Source organism: Lithohypha guttulata (genome assembly GCF_036872675.1).
Source record: "Lithohypha guttulata strain CCFEE 5908 chromosome Unknown scaffold_2, whole genome shotgun sequence".
Classification (NCBI taxonomy): Eukaryota; Fungi; Ascomycota; class Eurotiomycetes; order Chaetothyriales; family Trichomeriaceae; genus Lithohypha; species Lithohypha guttulata.
Window position 1 is genome coordinate 2195261 of NW_027042751.1, and position 20628 is coordinate 2215888.

The following is a 20628-nucleotide window of genomic DNA, read 5'->3' on the forward strand; positions in this document are numbered from 1 at the left end:
ACGAAACCCTTGGTTCGCAATTTGAAGGTTTCGTGATTCGGCGCCCTGAACCCTGCTTTCACGGCCCGAAGCGTCCGGAACTGAGCCTAGCGAACCGAATATTAGATGAGATGTATTCCCGAAGCAATATATCGTTAACTTTGTGGAAGCATGGACGGAATCAGTTCTAGGTTACTGAAGATGAGCTGAGTCGATCTATCGAAGAGTTTATAGGTATACGTACTAATAAAAAAAGCCAATCACGTATACCAGTTCAGAATAGGGTGACCAAGCGTGCATTTTTGCATCTTCTATCCACAGATATCAGCTACCACTTAACAGGCTTCAGCTTCAGGTGCATTCCGTCCCTTGGTCTTGCAGTAATTCCGCCTTTGATGACTACTGTTTGGTCGGGGTATGACAGCTCGAAATCAAACTTTCCAACCAGAGCTGCTGTCAGACATGCCATTTCAGCCGTTGCAAAGCGTTGCCCTATGCACGACCTCGGCCCATGCAGAAAGGTCAGCGCAGCGTAATTGCTTGTTGCACCACCAGAGTTAGCCTTACCGCCCATCCATCTTTCCGGGTTGAACTGATCAGCATCGTCACCCCACAACTCTTTGGAAGCATTGACGGCCCATGGACTCAACATGATCACAGTCCCTTTTTGGATTGGCTGACCCTGTATAGAAGTGTCTTGCACGGCCTCACGAAGTGTGACTGGGACAGGAGGATATAGTCGGAGTACTTCTTGGCAAACTGCGTGTAAATATGGCATTTGGTCGATGATGGTGTCATCCACGTCATTGTTGAGGTTGCTGATGTGCTCGTGAATCTCATCCCGCAACTTGCTCTGTACCTCGGGATGCTTCGCAAGAAGATAGGCAACCCATGTTAGAGAGCTTGCAGTTGTCTCGTGTCCTGCTGCTAAAAAGGTCATCATGTTGTCCAGCAACTTTTCCTCTGTAAAGACACCAGACTCGAGCGCAATGGAAATGATATCTGGGTTCATCTTCTCCTTCTGATCAAGACGGGCCTTTTTCTGTCTGATCAGATTTCGAGCTGTGCCACGAGCCACTTTGGACGCTGCCGCGATGTCATCGTTGCGACTAAGTGGCAGGGCTCGAACAATCCAGCCTGGGATGAAGAACTGCAACAAGCCAAGTATTTGTGCTTGACGGTTGGGAGAAAACACCTTTCGATAGGTATTGTTCAGTTCCGTGTTCGGGTCTGCCAACGAATTGAAATCTTGACCCATTCCTCCGAGCCCTATGATGTCTAGTGCGGCACGAGATGCCCATCCTCCGATCTCAACAGCCTCATTGGGCTTCTCACCTGAAAGTTCGACTTCTTCCATAGCCTTGACCATTTCCCTGGATTTCGACCAGAATATAGGATATAGCTCTTTGATGTGGCGAAAGGCGAAAGCTGGCGCAAGTCCTTTCCGTTGGAATTTGTGATCATCGCCCTCTGCAAGCAACAGACCTTCGCCAAGGATGGCTTTGATACCTCGAAGCAATAATCCAGGTCTTTGGAATTCGTAGTTCTTGGTATTGAGTACTTCTGATAGCGCTTTTGGTTTCGTAAGCAGAATGCGTTCGCGATTGAAGAAGCCCAGGTACCGAATCATGCCGTCATTCTCGATTGTATTCGTCCACCTTCGCATCGGTTCGCCAGAAGCTTCTCTAGTGATAGCAAACCACTGTCCCATGATCGGATTACTCCCTTCCGTCACTGTGGGCAGGTGGCGTAATGGGCTGAGATACCTCGGGTACAGGATCACAGCATATATGCCGTACACAAGCCATTGCGCGAAGAATATAGCAATGGCTGTCTTTGTAACACTTTGACTGAGAGTGAACTCTGGAGCAGCTTTGACCAGCAGTATCGATGCTGCAATGGAGGAGCCCGTCCAGAATGTGTACGAGCTCCAAAAGGTTGTAGGTCCAACCATACCCATGGTTGCTGGCTGACTTGTAAAGATTACAAATGTGGGAGCGTTAGCAGAAGGTCAAAGTCGTCGCTCAAAAATGTGATCTTAAGAATGAATTAGGCAACCCGGATGAGCCCATACCAATGGAACAGCCTGGCTCGAATATGATTACCACGTTATTGGCCACCACTTTGAATGGATGACGCTGTCCATGTGGCTCAATCACATGTCTTCGTTACCGCCGTCATGGCTCATACAGGCCTAGCGTTCTGTATCTTAGCCACCCGTTAGGGTATGGTTTGCGAAGAGACAGCCATCAAAAAGCTTCGCGAATCCTTCTTTGGGATGTCATAGCCGGATTATAAAAATTACTTCTGGCCGGCTACGAGTACGATCTTGGTTATGCTGCTGATTACTAGCATTGGCAATACCAGACAAATTGTTCAGGCAGAAACTGAAAGTGTAGAATTGGCTGCATAAGATACAGAAACGTCAAGACTGACATCAAAACAAGTAGGAACAAAATGTAATGCTATTAACAATTAAAGCATACGTAGGATTATCGTGTCACTCGTTCCACCTGAACCTCGGGTATCTCAAAAATCACAAAACCTCCCAAACCATCAATCGTGAGCTTCACAAACCTCGCCAATACTCTTCTCTTGCCTTGACACTGACCGGCGCTTATGTGTTCAATATACAGGTGCTGAGCAGTACTGATTGTTCACCTCTTAGGCTAAACAAGCGACCAGACAATCCCTGTAATCCCCACTGGTCTCACCCTTGACCCTTGATATCAAATCCTTCTTGAAGAAGTGCTGGTAAGCCTTCTTGACTTGATCCATGTGCTGTCGATCCCAGTGTACTCTGACTGTCTTGTTTACGAGCAGATTGTCTTTTGTGCCCATACCTTTCATCGTGTCCTCCATTCCGAATGCATCCGTCTTCGCCCTGTCGGTAGCTCTTCCTAGTGCCAGTAAGAGAGCATCTTCCATATGACCTGAGAAGCCGGAGCGAATAGCGTCCTCGAGTGACTTGTGGTATTTCTGCTGGTATGCATGGGCTATAGCACGGATCTGGTTATCGGAACGTTGCGTCAGAACGGTGAAGACCTGTTCCTGATTCGTGGCAATGGACGGGCCTCGCATAGCGTGGTAGAGCGCGTCAACATCGCGGGTGTTTTCTACCGGATTGTAGGGATAGGATTCATCGGTTCGAGAGGCTCGCATAATGAGCTGAAACATCGTCTTTGTTTTCAAAGAAAGGTCTCCTCCAACATCGGACTCCATAGTCTTCTTGAATACAGTCTGATATGTGGCCTTGATAGCTTGCATATCAGCGTTGGAGCGACCAATAAGGACGTCATTTAACATATCCTCTTTGGTTCCTAGCCCCTTAATTGCTCGGTTGATGTTGTGAACATCCGCCAATAGAGGCCCTCGAACAAGTTGGAGTAGAGCATCACCATAGTGGGAGCGGAACGTCGATTCAATTTTCGCCTCAAGATTTGCTCCTCCATTGCGTTGTGCATATGTCTGACGTAGCAGTGCTGGATAACGTGGATCGGCCTTGGACAATATGCGTATGACCGTTGTATGATCGCGTCTTATTCCGGACATGGCTTTCATGAGGGCGTCAACGTCTGGATTGGCATTCATCTGAGCGACATCGTTCCCGTAACCGGGAGAAGGCATTGACGCTGGAGGATACGCTTGCTGAGGAGGCATCTGTGGCGGTCCCTGATGAAAGCCTTGTTGGGGCATGCCTTGCTGAAATCCAGGCTGTCCCGGAGGAGCGAAACTTGCTGGTGCCATTCCTTGTGGTGGCAGACCTTGTGGTGGCCATGGTTGGCTGTGACCTGGCGGAGGGTGAGGAGGAGGTTGAAACTGAGCTCCATATCCTCCCATACTGTTCTGAGGAGGGCCTCCCCAGTGTCCTTGAGGTGGAGGAGGTTGCTGAGGATGCCCGAATTGCTGGGGCGGAGGCCCGGAAGGAGGATAGTAACCCGACATTGATCTAACCGTGTGATGTCTCAGATAGGCGATACTCTATTCGCAAGCACAATTGGTGAGCTGAATGAAACAAGGTCTCGATAACGAACAAAGGTTAGTAAGTTGTAAAGTCTCTATGAATTGGTAGATATGGTAATCGATGTTCACTTGGGCGTCAAACGCATATGAGGCAGGCATGGAAGAGACGTCATTGCGGCGATGCTTAGGAAGACAGAGAGCCAATCACAAGCACACAATCAGCTCCACAAAGGCTGTACACCCCGCAACTTCGTGTTTATGAATTATCAGCCTCGCATGGCAGTCGCGTCCTTGCCACTAACTTTTCTTGACAAGCACGAGACGTCTGGGCAAGCGTCATTCGCCTTGTGCACATCCAGTACATCCCGCTGATGCTTTTGTGCCAGACCCACGCTGTCCCTGTGTTGTATAGTGCCGCCAATCGCCATGTGAAATCTTCTGTATAGCCGAATAACGTGGTGTGTGCATACCCAGCTCATGCACACCCTCACTGCTTAGTAGTTCAGTGTCCGTTTTATGGTATCGTAGATCCTCAGAACATCCGGAATATTGTACTTTTCGAACACCAATCCGGGATGAACATCCCAGCCGGTCACCCTAGCCACAGGCGCTTCCAGGTGCAAGAAAGAGCCTTCTTGAATGCTTGCAGCCATCTCCGCACCAACACCAGCATTGAGCATACTTTCGTGCACTATCACAGCTCGACCAGTCTTGTTAACGCTTTTCAATACAGTCTCGCGATCCCAAGGATAAATTGCTCTTAGATCAACCAATTCGATGCTCAATCCTTTGATCTCCTTCTCCAGTGATTGTATAGCTTCCGAACAGAGGTATAGTGGCTGACCATAAGATATGACTGTCAGGTCCGTGCCTTCCTTCAAGATTTCCGCTTTGTCCAGCGGCAGGCTGAATGCATCACGAGGTACAAACTCCTCAGCCGCTCTATACAGGGTCTTCGGCTCCATGAAGATGACGGGATCATTGCAGTTGAGTATTGAGCTGATGAGCATCCCCTTTGCTTGAGAAGGTGACCTCGGCATGACCACTCTGACACCTGGTACGTGTGTAAACAGTGATTCTGGGCTTTGCGAGTGATACAAAGCCCCATGGCCAACGCTTCCGCAAGGCATTCTAATAACCAAGCCACCGCAGTGCTGAGAAGTACCTCCTTCTCGATACCTGAATTTTGCGGCTTCATTGACTATCTGGTCAAAGGCTGGAAACACGTAGTCGGCAAATTGTATCTCGGCAATTGGTTTCATCCCTTGGGCAGCACATCCAATTCCGAAGCCAGCAATGCCTTGCTCCGTCAGAGGAGTGTTGAACACTCGCGTGCCACCGAACTCGTCAGCAAGGCCTTTTGAACATCTAAAGACTCCTCCAAAGGCAACGTCTTCTCCAAAGAGGATAACATTGTCATCAGTCTTCAAGGCGTGGTGCATCGCATTACACACTGCTTGATTCAAGTTCTGCCATTCGAGTGCACCGTCCGACCCCAACCCGTAAGCATCGCGGGCAACCTTCTCGGTCTTGTACAGAATTGGTGTCTTCTCGTAGTCGACTTTGCGGTTTATTCGAGCTGAAGTAGCTTGAGTTGCATATGATCTCCTGGCTACAACACCTAAAGCAGTTTTCACTATTGATCTGAAAACTGTAGACATGATCGGACACCGGTACTGCGAATACGATAGGACGAGTGTCTGCCCATAGTGTTGATAGGACACGGACTTCCAAAGGTATAGATGAGATGCTGCTGTTCGCAAGGGTGGAAGTCCATCAATCAGAGCCTCGAATATCCGAGGTCAACCGCCCGGTCCTAGCGGCAGACTTGCCCTTTTCCCCCAGACTTTTTATGGCCAATCATCACATCATCGAGATTCCGAGATTTATCACGAGTGTTTAAGCTCTGGTCACAGCGCAAGAGAGTTTTGGTGTCAAGCTAGCTACAGTCTACGTTGATGTGAGCACGTACTACTACTCTGTAGAGAACAGTTTTCTGTAAATCCAAGCTCTGGTCAATTTAGATTTAACAGTAAAGCATTTTAGCGCCAAGCTCTCTAGCACATGCAGTAGCAGGTGGGCACATTGCGTGCATGGCGTACGAGATTCTCACGCGGAGCTCTAATTACTCGTCAAAGTACCTGCGTCGAGCAGATCACTTAGCATCTTAGACAAACCTTCAACATCATTAGCATTGTGTTTGTATAAATCACTGTCATCGACATTTCCTTCTCTGTGCCTGGTCGTTTGTCACGCGAGCCGCAGCTACCACTCTTGACAACGCGTCTCACTGAACCTTCATTTCAGACACCAATAACATCACATCATGGCTGTGTAAGTCCAGGGACACCATCATGAGTACGACACAGAATCGATTCCTCCTGGGCCGGCCCATTGTGTTGGGTCTGTCTAAAGTTCTCTTCCTCGCGTTGGGTCAACTTCCAGTTGTTCAAGCAGTTCCTGTACACGCATCTCAGCTTCTGCATTCACTTGCGGGAAAACCCGACCCCAAACCTCCTGGTGATCCTAAACTATGGATATACCTTGCAGTTGCTGCAGCTCTTGTTCTACTGGGTGGAGCTTTTGCAGGTTTGACCATTGCTTTGATGGGTCAGGATGAGATATATTTACAGGTCATTGAAGACTCGGGCGAGGGTGCCGAGAGAAAAAATGCAGGAAAGGTCTTGAGATTGTTGAAGAGGGGAAAGCACTGGGTTCTAGTAACCCTCCTTCTGAGCAACGTCATTACCAATGAGACACTACCTATTGTTCTTGATCGGTCTTTGGGAGGTGGCTGGCCAGCTGTCTTAGGCTCAACGGTACTAATCGGTAAGGAAACTACATACCTCTCTGAGAGCGCTAGTTGACACAGATCACAGTTATCTTCGGCGAAATTGTCCCTCAGTCCATCTGTGTCCGATACGGCCTACCAATTGGTGCATGGATGTCCCCATTCGTCCTCGGCCTGATGTACATCATGAGTCCTGTTGCATGGCCAACTGCAAAACTACTGGACTGGCTATTGGGTGAAGATCATGGAACAACCTATAAGAAAGCGGGACTAAAGACACTGGTCTCTCTTCACCGAAGTATGGGAGAAGCTGGACAACGACTGCATGCAGACGAGGTCACCATTATCAGCGCTGTCCTTGACCTCAAGGAAAAGAATATAGGCAGTATTATGACTCCTATGGCTGATGTATTCACTCTCTCCCTGGACGACGTTCTCGACGAGGAGACCATGGATGACATCCTCTCTCAAGGATATTCCAGAGTTCCTGTTCACCATCCGGACAATGACGAAAACTTTGTGGGTATGTTGCTAGTCAAGATGCTTATCACTTATGACCCTGAAGATGCCAAACCCGTGCGAGAATTTGCCTTGGCGACACTGCCAGAAACAAGTCCAAGGACCAGCTGTTTGGATATTGTCAACTTCTTTCAGGAGGGAAAGTCCCACATGGTTCTTGTTTCGGACCATCCTGGAGAGGATCATGGTGCTCTAGGAGTCGTCACCCTCGAAGATGTAATTGAAGAGCTTATTGGTGAAGAGATTATCGACGAGTCTGATGTCTTCGTTGACGTCCACAAAGCCATTCGTCGTATGACCCCAGCCCCACGCACACGTGTTCCGAGACCTGCCAACGACACGAAGACAAGCAGAGCTGTCGCCACAGACCTCGTCGACATCAGTGAAGATCAAACTTTAGAGGCTGCCGACATGCGCCGTCATTCGAACCAGGATCTGGACACGACAAAGCCTCCCAATGGACAGAGACGGCTAAGCAACAACAGCGTGATTGCCGATTCAAAGACGAAACAACGAGCAAATATTGATAAAGAACATCTGAAGCATCTAGGACCTTCGAATCTCGCTAGCCGACCCAAGACCACTCGCTATGCATCGGTCAAGATAAAGCCAGGTACTGATGGTACCAGCCCTGCTCCATTACAACGCGAAACCCCCGTTCGTCGCATATCGGAAGGCAACTCAGAATATGCGACAGGCATTGGCGAAGGGCTACTTCGTTCTGGTGGTAAGGACGCCAGCGATGGGGTGCAAGCACTTGTTCAAGACTATGGCTCTATCGCAAAGTCACCCTCGCAGACACGTCCGGTGAGCGCCGACAAAGCTAAAGAATCGAATGGCCACGCAGATACGGACTCGTCCCCGAAGCAATCAGACTCAATCCTTCGACCGCCAGCTCGCAGCGCTGAAAGCCACGACACCATCTCAGATCTGCCTAATAACCAACGTCCCCACAGCCCCTTCTACAACCGAACTCCAGCCAGAAGTGGTAGTATTACAGAAAACATCGTAGACACAAACGGAATTCGGAAAGTCGTGCTTGAGACTACATCAAGTAGTGACACGAATGATGAAGATAGCAACGACAAGTCGCATTCCAAGAACGAACAATCCAACTCTCAAAAAGGTTCCTCCCAATCAAACAACCAGGATCAAGAACAGAATGAGGAGGCTGGCAACAAGAAGAGACGAAGACGCAAGAAGCGTAATGGAAAAACCGGTGAAACAGAGCCATTATTGAGCGAGCAGAAATAGAGTTTCTCAAGTTTTCCAATTTGCTCTCTCTTCTTCGAAACACAAAATTTGGCTGTACAACAAGCAGAATAATCGGCGATGGGACAAGCATGATGGATGGGTATACTACGTACGTGCTGAGACAGAGCTTTGGTACTCCTGGGTGTCGAGGGCTGACACCAAAAAAGAAAAAGAACAACGCAACTTAGCAGTGCTTTGGGGAATATTATCGGCTTTGCGCAGTGTAGGTAGTAGTGAAGGTCTGTGAAATTTTCTACTTCTCGCTATTGTCGCGGCTTCTTTTAGGCCAGTCGTGAGTGCTCATGCGTCAACCGATGGCTGCTTGTACTAGTGCTATTAATACAGTCATAACGAAACAATCTAGTCACTTCCATGCTCCTGCTAGTAATACTTCGCCTCGTGTCTAAAGCATTTTACTCCCGATGTTATAGAGCAGGCGGCGTATCGATGCACGTGTTGCGGCCTTGCGTGGTGTTTGTCAAGATTCGAGCGTCAAGTAAAAGGAGTGCCGAATAAAAAGCTTCGGGAGAATTCATATATCGTAGTCAAGGTTCATGGACTCTGCGGCTCATATATACAATGCTCTCTGAATAAATATGCATGAATCCTGAAGGTCAGAACATCGAATACTGCTCTCATCAGAACCATGACCAGCTCAGGGAGCTCACTAGAAAACGCTGGTAACGCTATATTGATACGAGATCTGCTTTCATTTACCTCATCACGTTTTGCGCACGGCGAGAATTGAGCTTGGCTAATATGGCATGTCAGCGTCACCACAAGGGACGACTTGTACAGGTAAACATGCTGAGCCTGTGAGTTGTACACTTCTTCGAATTGACGAGTCGGAAGCCAGATTGGCAATCCACCGTGATCATCCATCAACACTGGAATGCTATAGTCTGAAATAGTACAATCACGAACAATTTGGAAAGTATTTGGCGTAACTAAACTCCAGTTGCCCCAGGCGCATTCGGGTCTTTAGATAGATCTAACAGCAACTCCCTCATCTTCTGCTTGCTGCTGCCCTGAGCACCAGCTGAATGGCCCTTTCCACTGAGATCAGCCAGTTTGGCAATACGTTCCCAAGAAGTGCCACCGGAGGTCGTATCCTCACGTTTGGCCAGGAATTCTTCAGCCTCTTTGGCAGTCTGGGTCTTCTGTCGATCAACCTTGCGGTTGTATGACTCGTAGAACGAATCAATGTCCTTGCGGGCTGTGTTTACAGTCTCCTCCTTTTTGTGAGCGGATGCCTCGTCACGTCGCGCGATATCTGCATCACGTCTTTCTCGCCAAGCTCGAATAGGCTCAGATTCTTCGGTTTGTGAGGGCGCAGCGTAGCCTGACGTGTAGGAAGTCGTGGGAGGGTGATAGGGCAGGTTTGATCCTGTAATTGTACCGCCTGGTCCGATGTTCTGCGATCTTGTCAGCTACGTTGCGACTGTCATGAGGAAAATCGTACATCGTTTGTATTGTCCATAGCAGGGAATGAAGACTCAAAGGTGTCCAAGTCGTCACCCTGGCCAGCTGATGTCTGCGGAGCACCGCCAGAGAAATCTCCTCCTAGCAGATCGTCGTCACCGTCTTCGACTGTGGTTTGTCTTGTGTCGTTTTCTGAGGAGAAGAGATCTGCATCTTCACCTAGAGCTGCTCTTTCTCTTGCAAGAAAGTCACCACCTCCCGAGGCATTGCCGTCACGAACGTCTGTTTGACCTATGACCGGCGTCAGCCTCGTAGTTTCTGTCAAGTGTCGTGGATTACCTACCTGCGTCGATGTCTTCGAGAGAAGGAAACCTGTCCGCCATATTCGGTACGGTAATGGTGCAAAGACAATAGAAGTAGCTGTAGCCCAAGTGCTGGGTGTGATAGTGGTGAAGACGAGCTTGACGTGACGGTCGGAATTTCTGAGAGGACTCTTCACAACGACGTTGTATAATCGTTGATTGAGACGTATGCGTAACGAGCGTCAACAAGAATGTTTCCCCTATTGTTTATTGCGCTTTGTGTTTGCTGAGACGGCTTGCTCGGCTCCTGTTGGTAGGCTTGATGCTTCAGCTGGACAGGTTCGAGATCAGATTGCAGTAGAGTAGGTAACACAACAGTGTTCGTGCTCAATGCGCTCGTCAATATATTTTAGAGCTGCTTCAATAACGCATGCGCGACTCCGGGCTGCATGGACGAGGTTGCCAATTCTGAGTGACAGTTCATCCCCGGTGAAGAAGTAGCCGCTTTGTAGATGGTTCAGCTAATGTCAGTCAGCAACTGTATTCTTATTGGCAGCTACCCTCAATTTCCATTCTGACAGCCTGAAGAAACGTCGCTCTTCGTTACGAAGCATTCTTCATCACACTCATCGCACGATCCTTAATCGTAGTCGGTCAGTCATTCATCGAAGAACACTTGCAGTGACACTAGTCAGAGCACGAAAGAATCTTCTGTTAGCCCCTCCATAGTTGTGAGGCCTTGCGTTTTGGGTCGTACTTCTAGGCAAGCGTGACCTGGTCGCAGAACGACAGTGCTCTGAGAGCAGCTATTGTAGATCGCTCTGTCAAGGCGCAAGACCGTAGCTACCATGGCCTACAATGACGAAGCTTTGAGAGCTAAGCTGGCAACATTGAACGAGACACAAGAGAGCATAGTTTCAGTGTCCCAATGGATCGCTTTCCATAGACGCTACGCCGACAAAATAGCCCAGGTCTGGCTCACGAAACTGAAAGACTCACCACCACCCAAGAGGTTGAACTATGTCTATCTTGTCAATGATATTGTTCAAAACGCTAGAGCTCGAAAACGAGCTGAATTTCCAAATGCCTTTTCGCCCATTATCGCCGAGGCAGTCCAGCAAGCATATCGATCCTCACCAACTGATATCCAAGGAAAACTGAAGCGTCTGCTTGAGGTGTGGAAAACTCGAAATGTCTTCGAACCTAGCATTCTCGCTGCTATTCAGGCTCGAGTTGACGATGTGGACAACTCGAAACCAGCCTCTGGAAAGAAAACGCTCATGGGCAACTCTCTCTTCAACTCGTCAACTGGTACTGGCATGCCAAAAGAGCTTGAAAGCCTTGGCCCTCTTCAAACTGCTGTCACTAAATCAGACTTCACGACCCGACCAGTCGTGGATATGGCTCAAGCTGAGTACAACAAAATCAATGATCCAAGCACAACTAAACCCAGCGCTCCCGTCTATGCTGCCAATCTCTCTAGCCTGATTAAGAAGCTGGCAAGTGCAGAAGCGAGTCTCACAGAAACGATTACAGCTAGGAAAGCCCTCGTCGCTGACCTGAGAAGGTTACTGGACTTGAACGAGGCAGCTCTAAGCAAGGATGAAGCTCTCTTCGTGGATCTATCCGCCAAGCGCGCAGCAGAAGAAACAAATAAGAGGGACGTCGAGGATAGCATCATGCGTGGACTTGCAGAAACCCAGCAAGAGATTGACGATAACCTACCACTTAACGACACACGACCCGACGTCGAAGAGCTCACTCCAGAGCCTGATGATACTCCAATTCCAGAAGAGATCGAAGTTTCCGCGCCACGGAACCCTAACTTGCAAGGCATCTTGGCGGGCTTTGGAACCTCAGACGATATATCAGGCACCATGCCTGTCACCAACGGAGCAGGTCCTTCTTCAAGCAAGAAGCGGAAGCTCTCACACGATCAGTACATTACACAAGACGCTTCGTTCCCTGATCTTGGAGAAATGGGAGTGACTGGCTTCGATGGAAATTATGACAATACAGCTGCTAGTATCTCACCAGTCCCAGGAATGACCATTGAGACACCTGGGTTTGCCTCCTCGCTTGAGCAGGACGTAGAGGCACTGATCAGAGCCAACAGTGGCGGTACAGCGGGATAGTGCCCAATGCTTCGCAACGGCACAAGAGCTTATTTGACCCTTGGGCTAGACCTGAATGTATTAGAATGATGTTTGACCGCAGGAAAGGCAGACTTTAGCAGTTACTTCGAATGACAGACGGAGAATTGTAATTATAGAATTCCCTAAATAGTGGACCTTACACCATCCCACGTTTATCTGGCGAAGTCAATTTCTCCGAAGCCTGATATGTTTAACGTGAATATATTACATCAACTAAAACGCTCGCTGGCCACATCCAAGGCCTGATATTTTACGATTTACACATGACAGCCAGATAGCCGTTCACTGAGCTGATACTTGCCTGTTCTCTTTGTCTTCCTGATCCTGTTCTGCTATATCGACATCGTCTTTCACCTTCCCACTGTCTGGTTCGTTCGCAGTCTCGTTGCTCTTGCCTGGCACATCCTCACGGGAAGGTTCAGCAGCATCGCTGTTCGCTAGCTCATTCAAAGCTTCGATAGCGTCTTCGTCTTCCTCGTCATCAAAATCCTCCTTCTGAGATGCAGGCTTTCCTGCTTTGACCTCTGGCAACTCAGTAGCAGGTCCGCTTTCTTTGACTGTATTCGACTTCTGCTGGCTCTCGGCGACCTTTACGGGCTCACCAGTCACTTCGGGTGCCTTGATCGGCTTCTGCACATTCAAATCCCAGTTGATAATGCCATCTTTGCCATAACGTGTCTCGAGCCAATCATTAGCTTGCTTGAAGTGCCCGCAGCCGAACCACCCTCTTGCAGCACTCAGCGGGCTAGGGTGTACAGCTTTCAGCACAAGATGTTTCCCACCCGTGATCTTAGTGCAGCGCTTCTGGGCAGGCGAACCCCATGCCATGAATACGACGCCTCGAGTGCGTAATTTGGCGACCAGGTCGATGACCTTCTGTGTGAATGGCTCCCAGCCTTGATTGGAATGTGAGTTGGCATCGTGTGCTCGAACAGTAAGACAGGTATTCAACATGAGGACACCCTGTTCGGCCCAGGGTGTAAGCAACCCGCCGTTCTTGGGTGGAGGCGTAAAGGATGGATATTCATCTTTCAGCTCTTTGAACATGTTCTTGAGAGAAGGAGGCGCCGGTGTTGGTGGTCGAACGGAGAAGCAGAGGCCATGGGCTTGATTGTGGTTGTGGTAAGGATCTTGTCCTAGTATTACGACTTTAACAGTGTTCAGTGGTGTATGGCGAGACCTGCAGGCACATGTCAGTACTCGATCGCTGGCGCCAATTCTAAGAAGGACTCACCAGCTATACACTTCCTCCAGAGGTGGGAACACGGTCTTCCCTGAATCAATTTCGCTCTTCAAGAACTTCTTGAGCTTAAGGAAGCCTGGTGTAGTGATCTCGTCCTTCAGGTGCGCCAGCCAAGTAGGGTCGAGAGTATCGATCTCAAGCTTCAGAAGGTCCTTCTGCTCCGCACTTAGAGTTTCAGCCCATTTCGCTTTGTCGAAGTTTGGTGCTGCTCCTTGAGCTTCGGCGTGCGCAGACGAGTTACTGCCTGTTGTGGAATGGACAATCTTCGGTTGACCGAAGAATGAAGTCAGGCTCGCGTCTTTCTTAGGCTTCTTAGGATCATTCGCTGCGGCTGTTGGACCTGCCTTGCGCTTGAGACTTGACATGCTTTGTGTCCTCGGGCGGCCGAGTGCTAGATGCTGTCGCAAGCCGAGAGCAGCCAGAAAGCGATATGGTGCTCGGACGAGAATGATGGCTGTCGCAGAGCAGATACACAATTTCGAAGTTGATGACTTGGATTTCAGCTAACTTGGACCTGCTGAGTTTAGAGAAAGCATAGTCGAGCTCCCAGATCTATGCTTCTTGCTCAACATCGATTTCGACTTCTTCCTACCATTGACGCGTCGCGCGACACGGTGACGTAGAAGCTCCAAGCTAACTCAAAATCTGTAGCCGTGCCGATGGGAATCGGGTTCGATATTATACCGTGTCAGATCCATACCGTACCGTGTATCAGTAATGTATACTTCCGTATTACAATACCGGACATCATTACATAGCAACGACGACCACAACGAGCACTTGAAGCGCATAAGCGCTAGATATTCCTGGAAACTATCAGCCACAGGCTAGTACAACAGTCATACAGCGTCAGCGATTTCATTTTAGTCACGCTAAAGCTCAGGTATCAAGCATTACTATTGTGGTAGTCAACCGCTTGGTTTCGTGCAAGATCGCCTTGTCCAGGGACTTTTTACAGGATTTATGAGCAGGAGAGTGGTGAGGTTGTCGTTTCACCCCCTGAGATTATCGTATCACCTCTTGGACTTTCTTTGTGGCCGCCGCGAATGGAACGACCAACTGAAATTTTTGCAGACATTGGTACCATGGCAATGTAAGCGAGACACGAGGAACCAACTACTACAAATCAACGGTCGTTGAGCAATAGAAAGGCACAAACAACATCCATTCGTACTGTGCATCATGTGCTACGTGGTGCTGAAAATGACTTCGTAGAAAGCTGCACCAAAGTTTATGCCAATGAATCTATCAGTCGAACTGCAGTGCTGGCCCTTTCGCTTTCGTGCAGAAATATTTCCTTTATCACCACTTTCTCAAACCATCCCAAATCCCAAACTCGTCTCAATAGCCTTCGTCAATTTCTCTCTCAAAATCTCCTTCGAGCTATACTCAGGCAAAAACAACCTCCCATAACACGTACTACTCCCTGGCAACCACTCATTCCCCGCCGCATTCCGCTGAATGATGAACCTAACACCACTCCACCCTCCCACAGGAATTCGATTACTCGCCGTCACAAACTCGAGTAATTTCCTGAGTTGGTCTTGCGTGAATTCGTTGCGGAGGAGTTCCCAGAACCAGATGATGATAGGGTCGGAGGGAGTGTAGTCTTCATAGATGGTGGCGGCTTGCCAGTCGGTGATTCGTAGAGGTTGGGATGTTGGGTGGCCCTCGAAGAGGAGTTTGAGGGTGTGGGGTGGGAAGAGGCTGAGGGCTTTGGGGAGGAGGAGGGTGTGAAGACCTTTGAGGAAGGCTGTGAGTTGAGGGGAGATGGATTTGTCGGTTAGGTGGAGGATGTAGTCTTTCACGTAGTCTTTGCGGTTGGCGTTTGTGACGAGAGGTGCTTCGTCTGGATTAGGTAGACCGCTGATGTCGTTGGTGTTGTCTTTCTTAGGGTCCGTCTTGTCAGCTGAAGGACCGGGCAGACCGGATGTGGTACTGTGTTGTGTCTTCGTCATGTCGATGGTCACGTATCTGCCAAATGATTCGTAGGAAAATTCGTAGGTACGACACATTACTTCACCTACGTCGCCTTCAGTCCAGTCAAGCATCTGTCGGAAACTTCGTGCAAGATCGGGCCACCCATCCTCAATATGCTCAACCTTTTTGACCTTCAAGCCCAGTATTTTTCGATACAAAGCAAGTGGCATAGTCATTGGTATAGTAACTCCATTATACACCGCAAGCGACATGAGGATACCTAGAGCTTCGAACTTGTACAGGGGCTCCAGAGAACCTGGCTTGAACCAGGTCATGTGCGTTGCGGGATCAGTCTCGAACATACCATACTGGGGGTGAAAAGCTTCAGCGAAAATGAGTCGGAAGAATTCTTGCTGCACGCCACCATGGTCGAGTCCTAATTCACCTTCATCGATGCCCACACGAACTTTCAATGGTCGTGTTAGTTCCTGACGCTCGCGGCGCCAGATTTGCCCGATGGCATCTTCCAACATGCGTTCTCGACTGACGGTCATAACAAAGTACCTGGCCATATGCGCTCTGGTCTTGTCGAGCACCTCAGTGACATTATTGACACGCCACGGACTGAGCAGCAACTGTGCTTTACCACTTGCATATACTAGCAGAGCATTTTCGTGTGATTGTTTCATCAGCTTCAGATTGATCGACCGGAAATACTTGACTAAATCTGCTGGAGGAAGGAGAAAGGGAAACTGTAATATGTGAAGATTCGAAGAATCTGGTCTGAACTCGAGCCACTGCGATGGGGTTTGGACGTCGTCAAGGCCGTCTGAGATGAAGGCCATCTCGAAAGAGTCATTGTCGAGCGAGAGTGCTGCTCTTGAGTGGTACAGCCCCCTAAGAAGGGTCAGAGCGCCACTGACAGGGCCAGTACGTCGAACAACTGGGTTGCGATCCCAGCGATAGAGCATTACAGCCAGCATGAACTTAACCAAGCGGCCAGCGTAATGGATACTCAGGTCTGTAGAGTCATGCGAAGCCTGTGCTTGCTTCAAAATGCTTATGATCTCGTTGGCAACCGTGCTTTTTGAGTGACCTCGAGAATTTTCGTTGGAGCGTACCTTTCTAGCCGTCTGTGCAATGTCCAAAGCTGCTCGATGACTTACGACGTCAGCGAGACTTGTCATGATTCTCGATAGGGGAGTGTCGAGAAACGGCAAGACTGGTATAGTAGCATCTGGAACCATGCCAAATGTACAGTCAACGTGGTCAAACGAACGGGCTTGATCGGCAAACTCCTCGACTAGGTTCGCGGCAATGGCAACACAGAGCGCAAGGATGTACGCCAGCTGATGGTTTTCCAAGAAAGAGTGAGAACGTCGAGTGGTAGACTCCATCAGCCAAGATGGCAGGGGATACGTACACCGCAACAGCTGGTGAAGATGAGAGAGTAGGCGTGAAGCGGTCTGTTCGCGGGTTCGACTTAGACCAACTATATCACGAGTTACTGCACTGATGGAGGTGCATTTAGGGAAAACAAGCGGGCCATTCTGGTCATGCCATGCCGGGTCCTGAGGCAAGCCTCTCTTATCTGAACGAAGGGGAACATGTTGTCTATATTGGTTCCATGTAGCAGCAGACAGCATAAGCCGATGTGGGTCGGTAAAGACGTAAAAGAGACATTGGTCAATGAATGCATCGACTGCGACCTTTCTTTTCGAGTCGTGATGGTTATCTAGTCCAATGCAGGTTTTCAGCCATCCAAGAGCGGTCGCAGGAAGCAGCTCAAAGGTGTAGGCACGACTAAGACTGCTTACAGTTGAGCCGTGTCTGTCAATCTTGTAGATCGAGGATGTCTTGGAGGCAGGGTTCTCGGTGATGGCAGTCGTAATGGTGTCTAATCTGGAACTCATCAGGAGGAATTGTGGCAGCGAAGCAGGATCAACCACAGCTCTCCTTGCCCGCGGTGGAACTGGAATGGATTCCACATGGGTAGCAGCTACGTCGTCGACTGCGACAGAGTCTGTTGTAGCATATATGTGGTCGTCTTCTGTTGAGGATGTCTCGATTGGTGTGGATGCATCATTTATGTTGCTTGTGGAATTGCAACGGAAAGGCGAGGCTGGGCGAGGAAATTGATTGTGCTTAGATAAGAGTCTTTCGTATTCGTCTTGAAGAATCTTCTTGCTTGCAAACTTCCAAGACGGATCGTGAAGATAGTCCTCCTTCAGATCGAGTTGAATGCGTGTGAAGTCTTCGAGATCGTTCAAGGACAATTTTCCGCTCTGGATGCCTTGAAAGTGCACCTGCACAGCGGTGCGGAGGCTCCTTTCCACGTTGGACCGATCGTGTTGATCGTTGATAATGTCCTTGCCGCGGGCTTCCCGTTTTGAAGAATGATAGAAGGCGTTGTCGAGGTCGGGAATTTGACTAGAGGCAGATCGTATAGCATCGACACTAGGTAACGGATGATCCTGTTCAAAAGCAGCTTCAGCGGTATTAGGCAGACTCTCTTCAATGACCGCATCGAATGGCATAGACCTTCTCGAGACTCTCACGGGTATGCCATTCTTATTAGATTCCTCTCCCGCTTGGTTTGGGCTCGAAGTGGGACTGTCATTCCTTCTAGACTTGGATTGACGACTAGCAGCATGCTGGGTAGAGGCTGGCTGGCGTCGTAATGCCGCGGCGACTCGCTTTGTAAGATGTTCTTGCGCATCGGCATACCATGGCACAATTGGATCGTTTTGGCACAACCCATCGGATGAGGAGAAATCGTGGGACCGAGACTTCGTTTTGGTTCTGACTCGCCTAGGAGTACGACCCAAATCTCTGCCTCGACTAGCATATTGTTCAACACATCTCACGGCAAGGGTTCGAGCAGTCACGTCGCTATGAGGTCGTAGAGGAGCATTTGCAATGCGTTTGCGGTAAGATAGACACGAAGGAGCATCGCAGTAAGGGTTCTGACAGCCATACTGAATCTGGTTGAAGAATCGACGGGTCAATAGACGTAGTTTATGCTCGCGTGTTTGCGAAACGAATTGATAGATTTCCGGTGGCTTGTCAGTAACGATCAAGTATCGCTGGAGATAGTCGGGAACGTCTCTAGCAGGATCGAAGCTATCCTTGTCGGTGCTATCAGGTATGCCTGGAACATGAGAGCGCATGTCGCATTCCACAATACAAAGTTGAGTGATGGTACGGCAGAAAGACGCTGGACTCGGCCGAGATTCCGCTTTCGAGTCTCAGGTTCTGCTCGTACTGCAAGGCAAATGAACGTTGATTAACCAATATTTCTTGGAACAAAGATGTGAAGAGGCGAGGTAATAGATCGATTGAGATGCCTTATCGACAAATTCTCACAAACACGCAAGGAAACAGCAAGTATGATACGGGTTATGCCGGGCGATAGTGCAGCGTAGCCACCTTCGATAGTGTGTCATATTTATATTGTACATCATACCTCAGCCGCTGAGGCAAGCACGAGGCGTGAATTAGTTTGTTGAGACCGTGAAACTGTATAGGATACCAGGCCTTTATGTTCAACCAATATGCCCAGACATGCTTCGTTGCATATTTCTTCAATTGCTCATGACGCTCATCGCAGAAGAATAACAACGGCACTGTTCCTACCGGCGCCTACCCTATGCTGTTAGAAAGGAAGACAAGTCGAGAAGAGGAGATTGAGTCTATGTGGTGAAAAGAAACGCCCTCAGATAAAGTGTGGGACAGCTAATTCGAGTCACGCCGCCGAGGCGATTTTAGGAGGTTCTGAGCCAGGTGGTGGCATCTGTAAGCAGTGTCAGTAGCTGTTCTTATGTTTAGTGTGTGTGTCTTACATCATATCCTCCTCGGTCGGCCATCAATCGACCTAGGCCAATACCTACACCCTCAATAACAGCCAGGAAGATGCCACACATTATGGCACCATTTCTGGCGGCTCTCCATCCTCCTCTTACTGCTAAACAACCACCTGTGAAAAAACCTGCGATAATCGAATTGTAGGGATCCTCCTTCTTTCTTATCCCTTTTACTGCGCAGTCAAATGTGCTGAACATGCCTCCCCACACGCCGAAATTGCCTCCCGTTACGGGCGCTCGAGCTTTTATCGCTGTGATCATGCCTATCCGTCGCTCTCCATATGGTGAGTTTCGAAAGCCCTTTACGCCATGCCATAAACTGCCTCCTATCGCTCCCATACTGAATGCGCCGCCAAAATCGGAGAGTGCCACCCACGGGCAGGGATCTCGAGAGTGATCCATAATGAGGTGTTTTTATACAAGGTGGGCTGATGGGATTCTGCGCGCCAGACGCTGGTGTCGACTGAGGACCAACTTTTGGATTTCTGTCTAGTCCGAGAAGGTGGATGGCAGGAAGCTGTCAAGGACAAGGGTAGTTTGCGTCAAGGTCGGCTATTGTACTGGGTTAGCCACTTCGAGATGAAGATGAAGACCTGGCGAGTGTAATTGTGATGGTTGATACGCTACGACTCTGGCTCGTGCTGGCGAACTTGAACATCGGGACAAAAAAACGGGCATTGATTCGCATTGGAGAAGCGACTCGTGCACGTGATATATCGAAGGATTACCTAATCTCGTACCCAAAATGACCGATTGCACTTTGCTGGAGCAAGTCGTTCTAAACTTGCAGCGCATCAAAAAGACAGTCATATTGCGCATCAACTCTACAAACTAGCATTGGTAACTTGCCAAGTATCGAAGAGAACGGGGAGCAGAGATTTTACTCAGGAGCATTGCTCATACCAGCAGCTCGCAGAGCCACGTTAGTGCTCTAAGCCAAGGTTTCCTCTTTCAAACATTGTAAGCTGCCAAACAAAGAGAGGAAATGACTGCATTGTTACATGCCCAAGTCATCTATTGTTCATTTTCACTCGAGGTCAATGGGCTGCATAGAACCTATGACCTTAAGCTGCTCCTTACAATTTTCTTATTTCTCTTCTGAGACGTGCACTAGTACTCGCTCGGATGCCCTGTGTAAGCGTGAGCCCACAGTTCCCTTCGCGCTTGATCGTTGTGCCTGCAGCTCTATCGTTCCTTGTAGGTGTGTTACGCTGTC

General features: G+C 49.1%; 8 protein-coding genes across 8 annotated transcripts; 2 read left to right on the forward strand and 6 right to left on the reverse strand.

Moving 5' to 3' along the window:
• Nucleotides 1-307: 307 nt before the first annotated feature.
• Nucleotides 308-1939, reverse strand: LTR64_002902 (uncharacterized protein; the record flags this gene model as incomplete). The annotated part of the gene is made up of 1 exon (XM_064897266.1): nt 308-1939. The coding sequence occupies one exon, from the start codon at nt 1937-1939 to the stop codon at nt 308-310; it is 1632 nt and encodes a 543-aa protein (XP_064756216.1).
• A 704-nt stretch (nt 1940-2643) lies between these two features.
• LTR64_002903 (uncharacterized protein) lies at nt 2644-4101 on the reverse strand (the record flags this gene model as incomplete). Its single annotated transcript, XM_064897267.1, has 2 exons — nt 2644-3960; nt 4072-4101. 2 exons carry the CDS (start codon nt 4099-4101, stop codon nt 2644-2646), a joined length of 1347 nt encoding a protein of 448 aa, XP_064756217.1.
• A 335-nt stretch (nt 4102-4436) lies between these two features.
• LTR64_002904 (uncharacterized protein) lies at nt 4437-5603 on the reverse strand (the record flags this gene model as incomplete). Its single annotated transcript, XM_064897268.1, has 1 exon — nt 4437-5603. The coding sequence occupies one exon, from the start codon at nt 5601-5603 to the stop codon at nt 4437-4439; it is 1167 nt and encodes a 388-aa protein (XP_064756218.1).
• Nucleotides 5604-6296: 693 nt separating this feature from the next.
• MAM3 (cell agglutination protein Mam3) lies at nt 6297-8506 on the forward strand (the record flags this gene model as incomplete). Its single annotated transcript, XM_064897269.1, has 2 exons — nt 6297-6771; nt 6822-8506. The coding sequence occupies 2 exons, from the start codon at nt 6297-6299 to the stop codon at nt 8504-8506; spliced, it is 2160 nt and encodes a 719-aa protein (XP_064756219.1).
• A 947-nt stretch (nt 8507-9453) lies between these two features.
• Nucleotides 9454-10311, reverse strand: clc1 (Clathrin light chain; the record flags this gene model as incomplete). Its single annotated transcript, XM_064897270.1, has 3 exons — nt 9454-9921; nt 9969-10219; nt 10272-10311. The coding sequence occupies 3 exons, from the start codon at nt 10309-10311 to the stop codon at nt 9454-9456; spliced, it is 759 nt and encodes a 252-aa protein (XP_064756220.1).
• Nucleotides 10312-11078: 767 nt separating this feature from the next.
• On the forward strand, nt 11079-12365 carry LTR64_002907 (uncharacterized protein; the record flags this gene model as incomplete). The annotated part of the gene is made up of 1 exon (XM_064897271.1): nt 11079-12365. One exon carries the CDS (start codon nt 11079-11081, stop codon nt 12363-12365), a length of 1287 nt encoding a protein of 428 aa, XP_064756221.1.
• Nucleotides 12366-12668: 303 nt separating this feature from the next.
• On the reverse strand, nt 12669-13994 carry UNG1 (uracil DNA glycosylase; the record flags this gene model as incomplete). The annotated part of the gene is made up of 2 exons (XM_064897272.1): nt 12669-13566; nt 13621-13994. The coding sequence occupies 2 exons, from the start codon at nt 13992-13994 to the stop codon at nt 12669-12671; spliced, it is 1272 nt and encodes a 423-aa protein (XP_064756222.1).
• Nucleotides 13995-14942: 948 nt separating this feature from the next.
• On the reverse strand, nt 14943-18719 carry LTR64_002909 (uncharacterized protein; the record flags this gene model as incomplete). The annotated part of the gene is made up of 1 exon (XM_064897273.1): nt 14943-18719. One exon carries the CDS (start codon nt 18717-18719, stop codon nt 14943-14945), a length of 3777 nt encoding a protein of 1258 aa, XP_064756223.1.
• Nucleotides 18720-20628: the final 1909 nt, after the last annotated feature.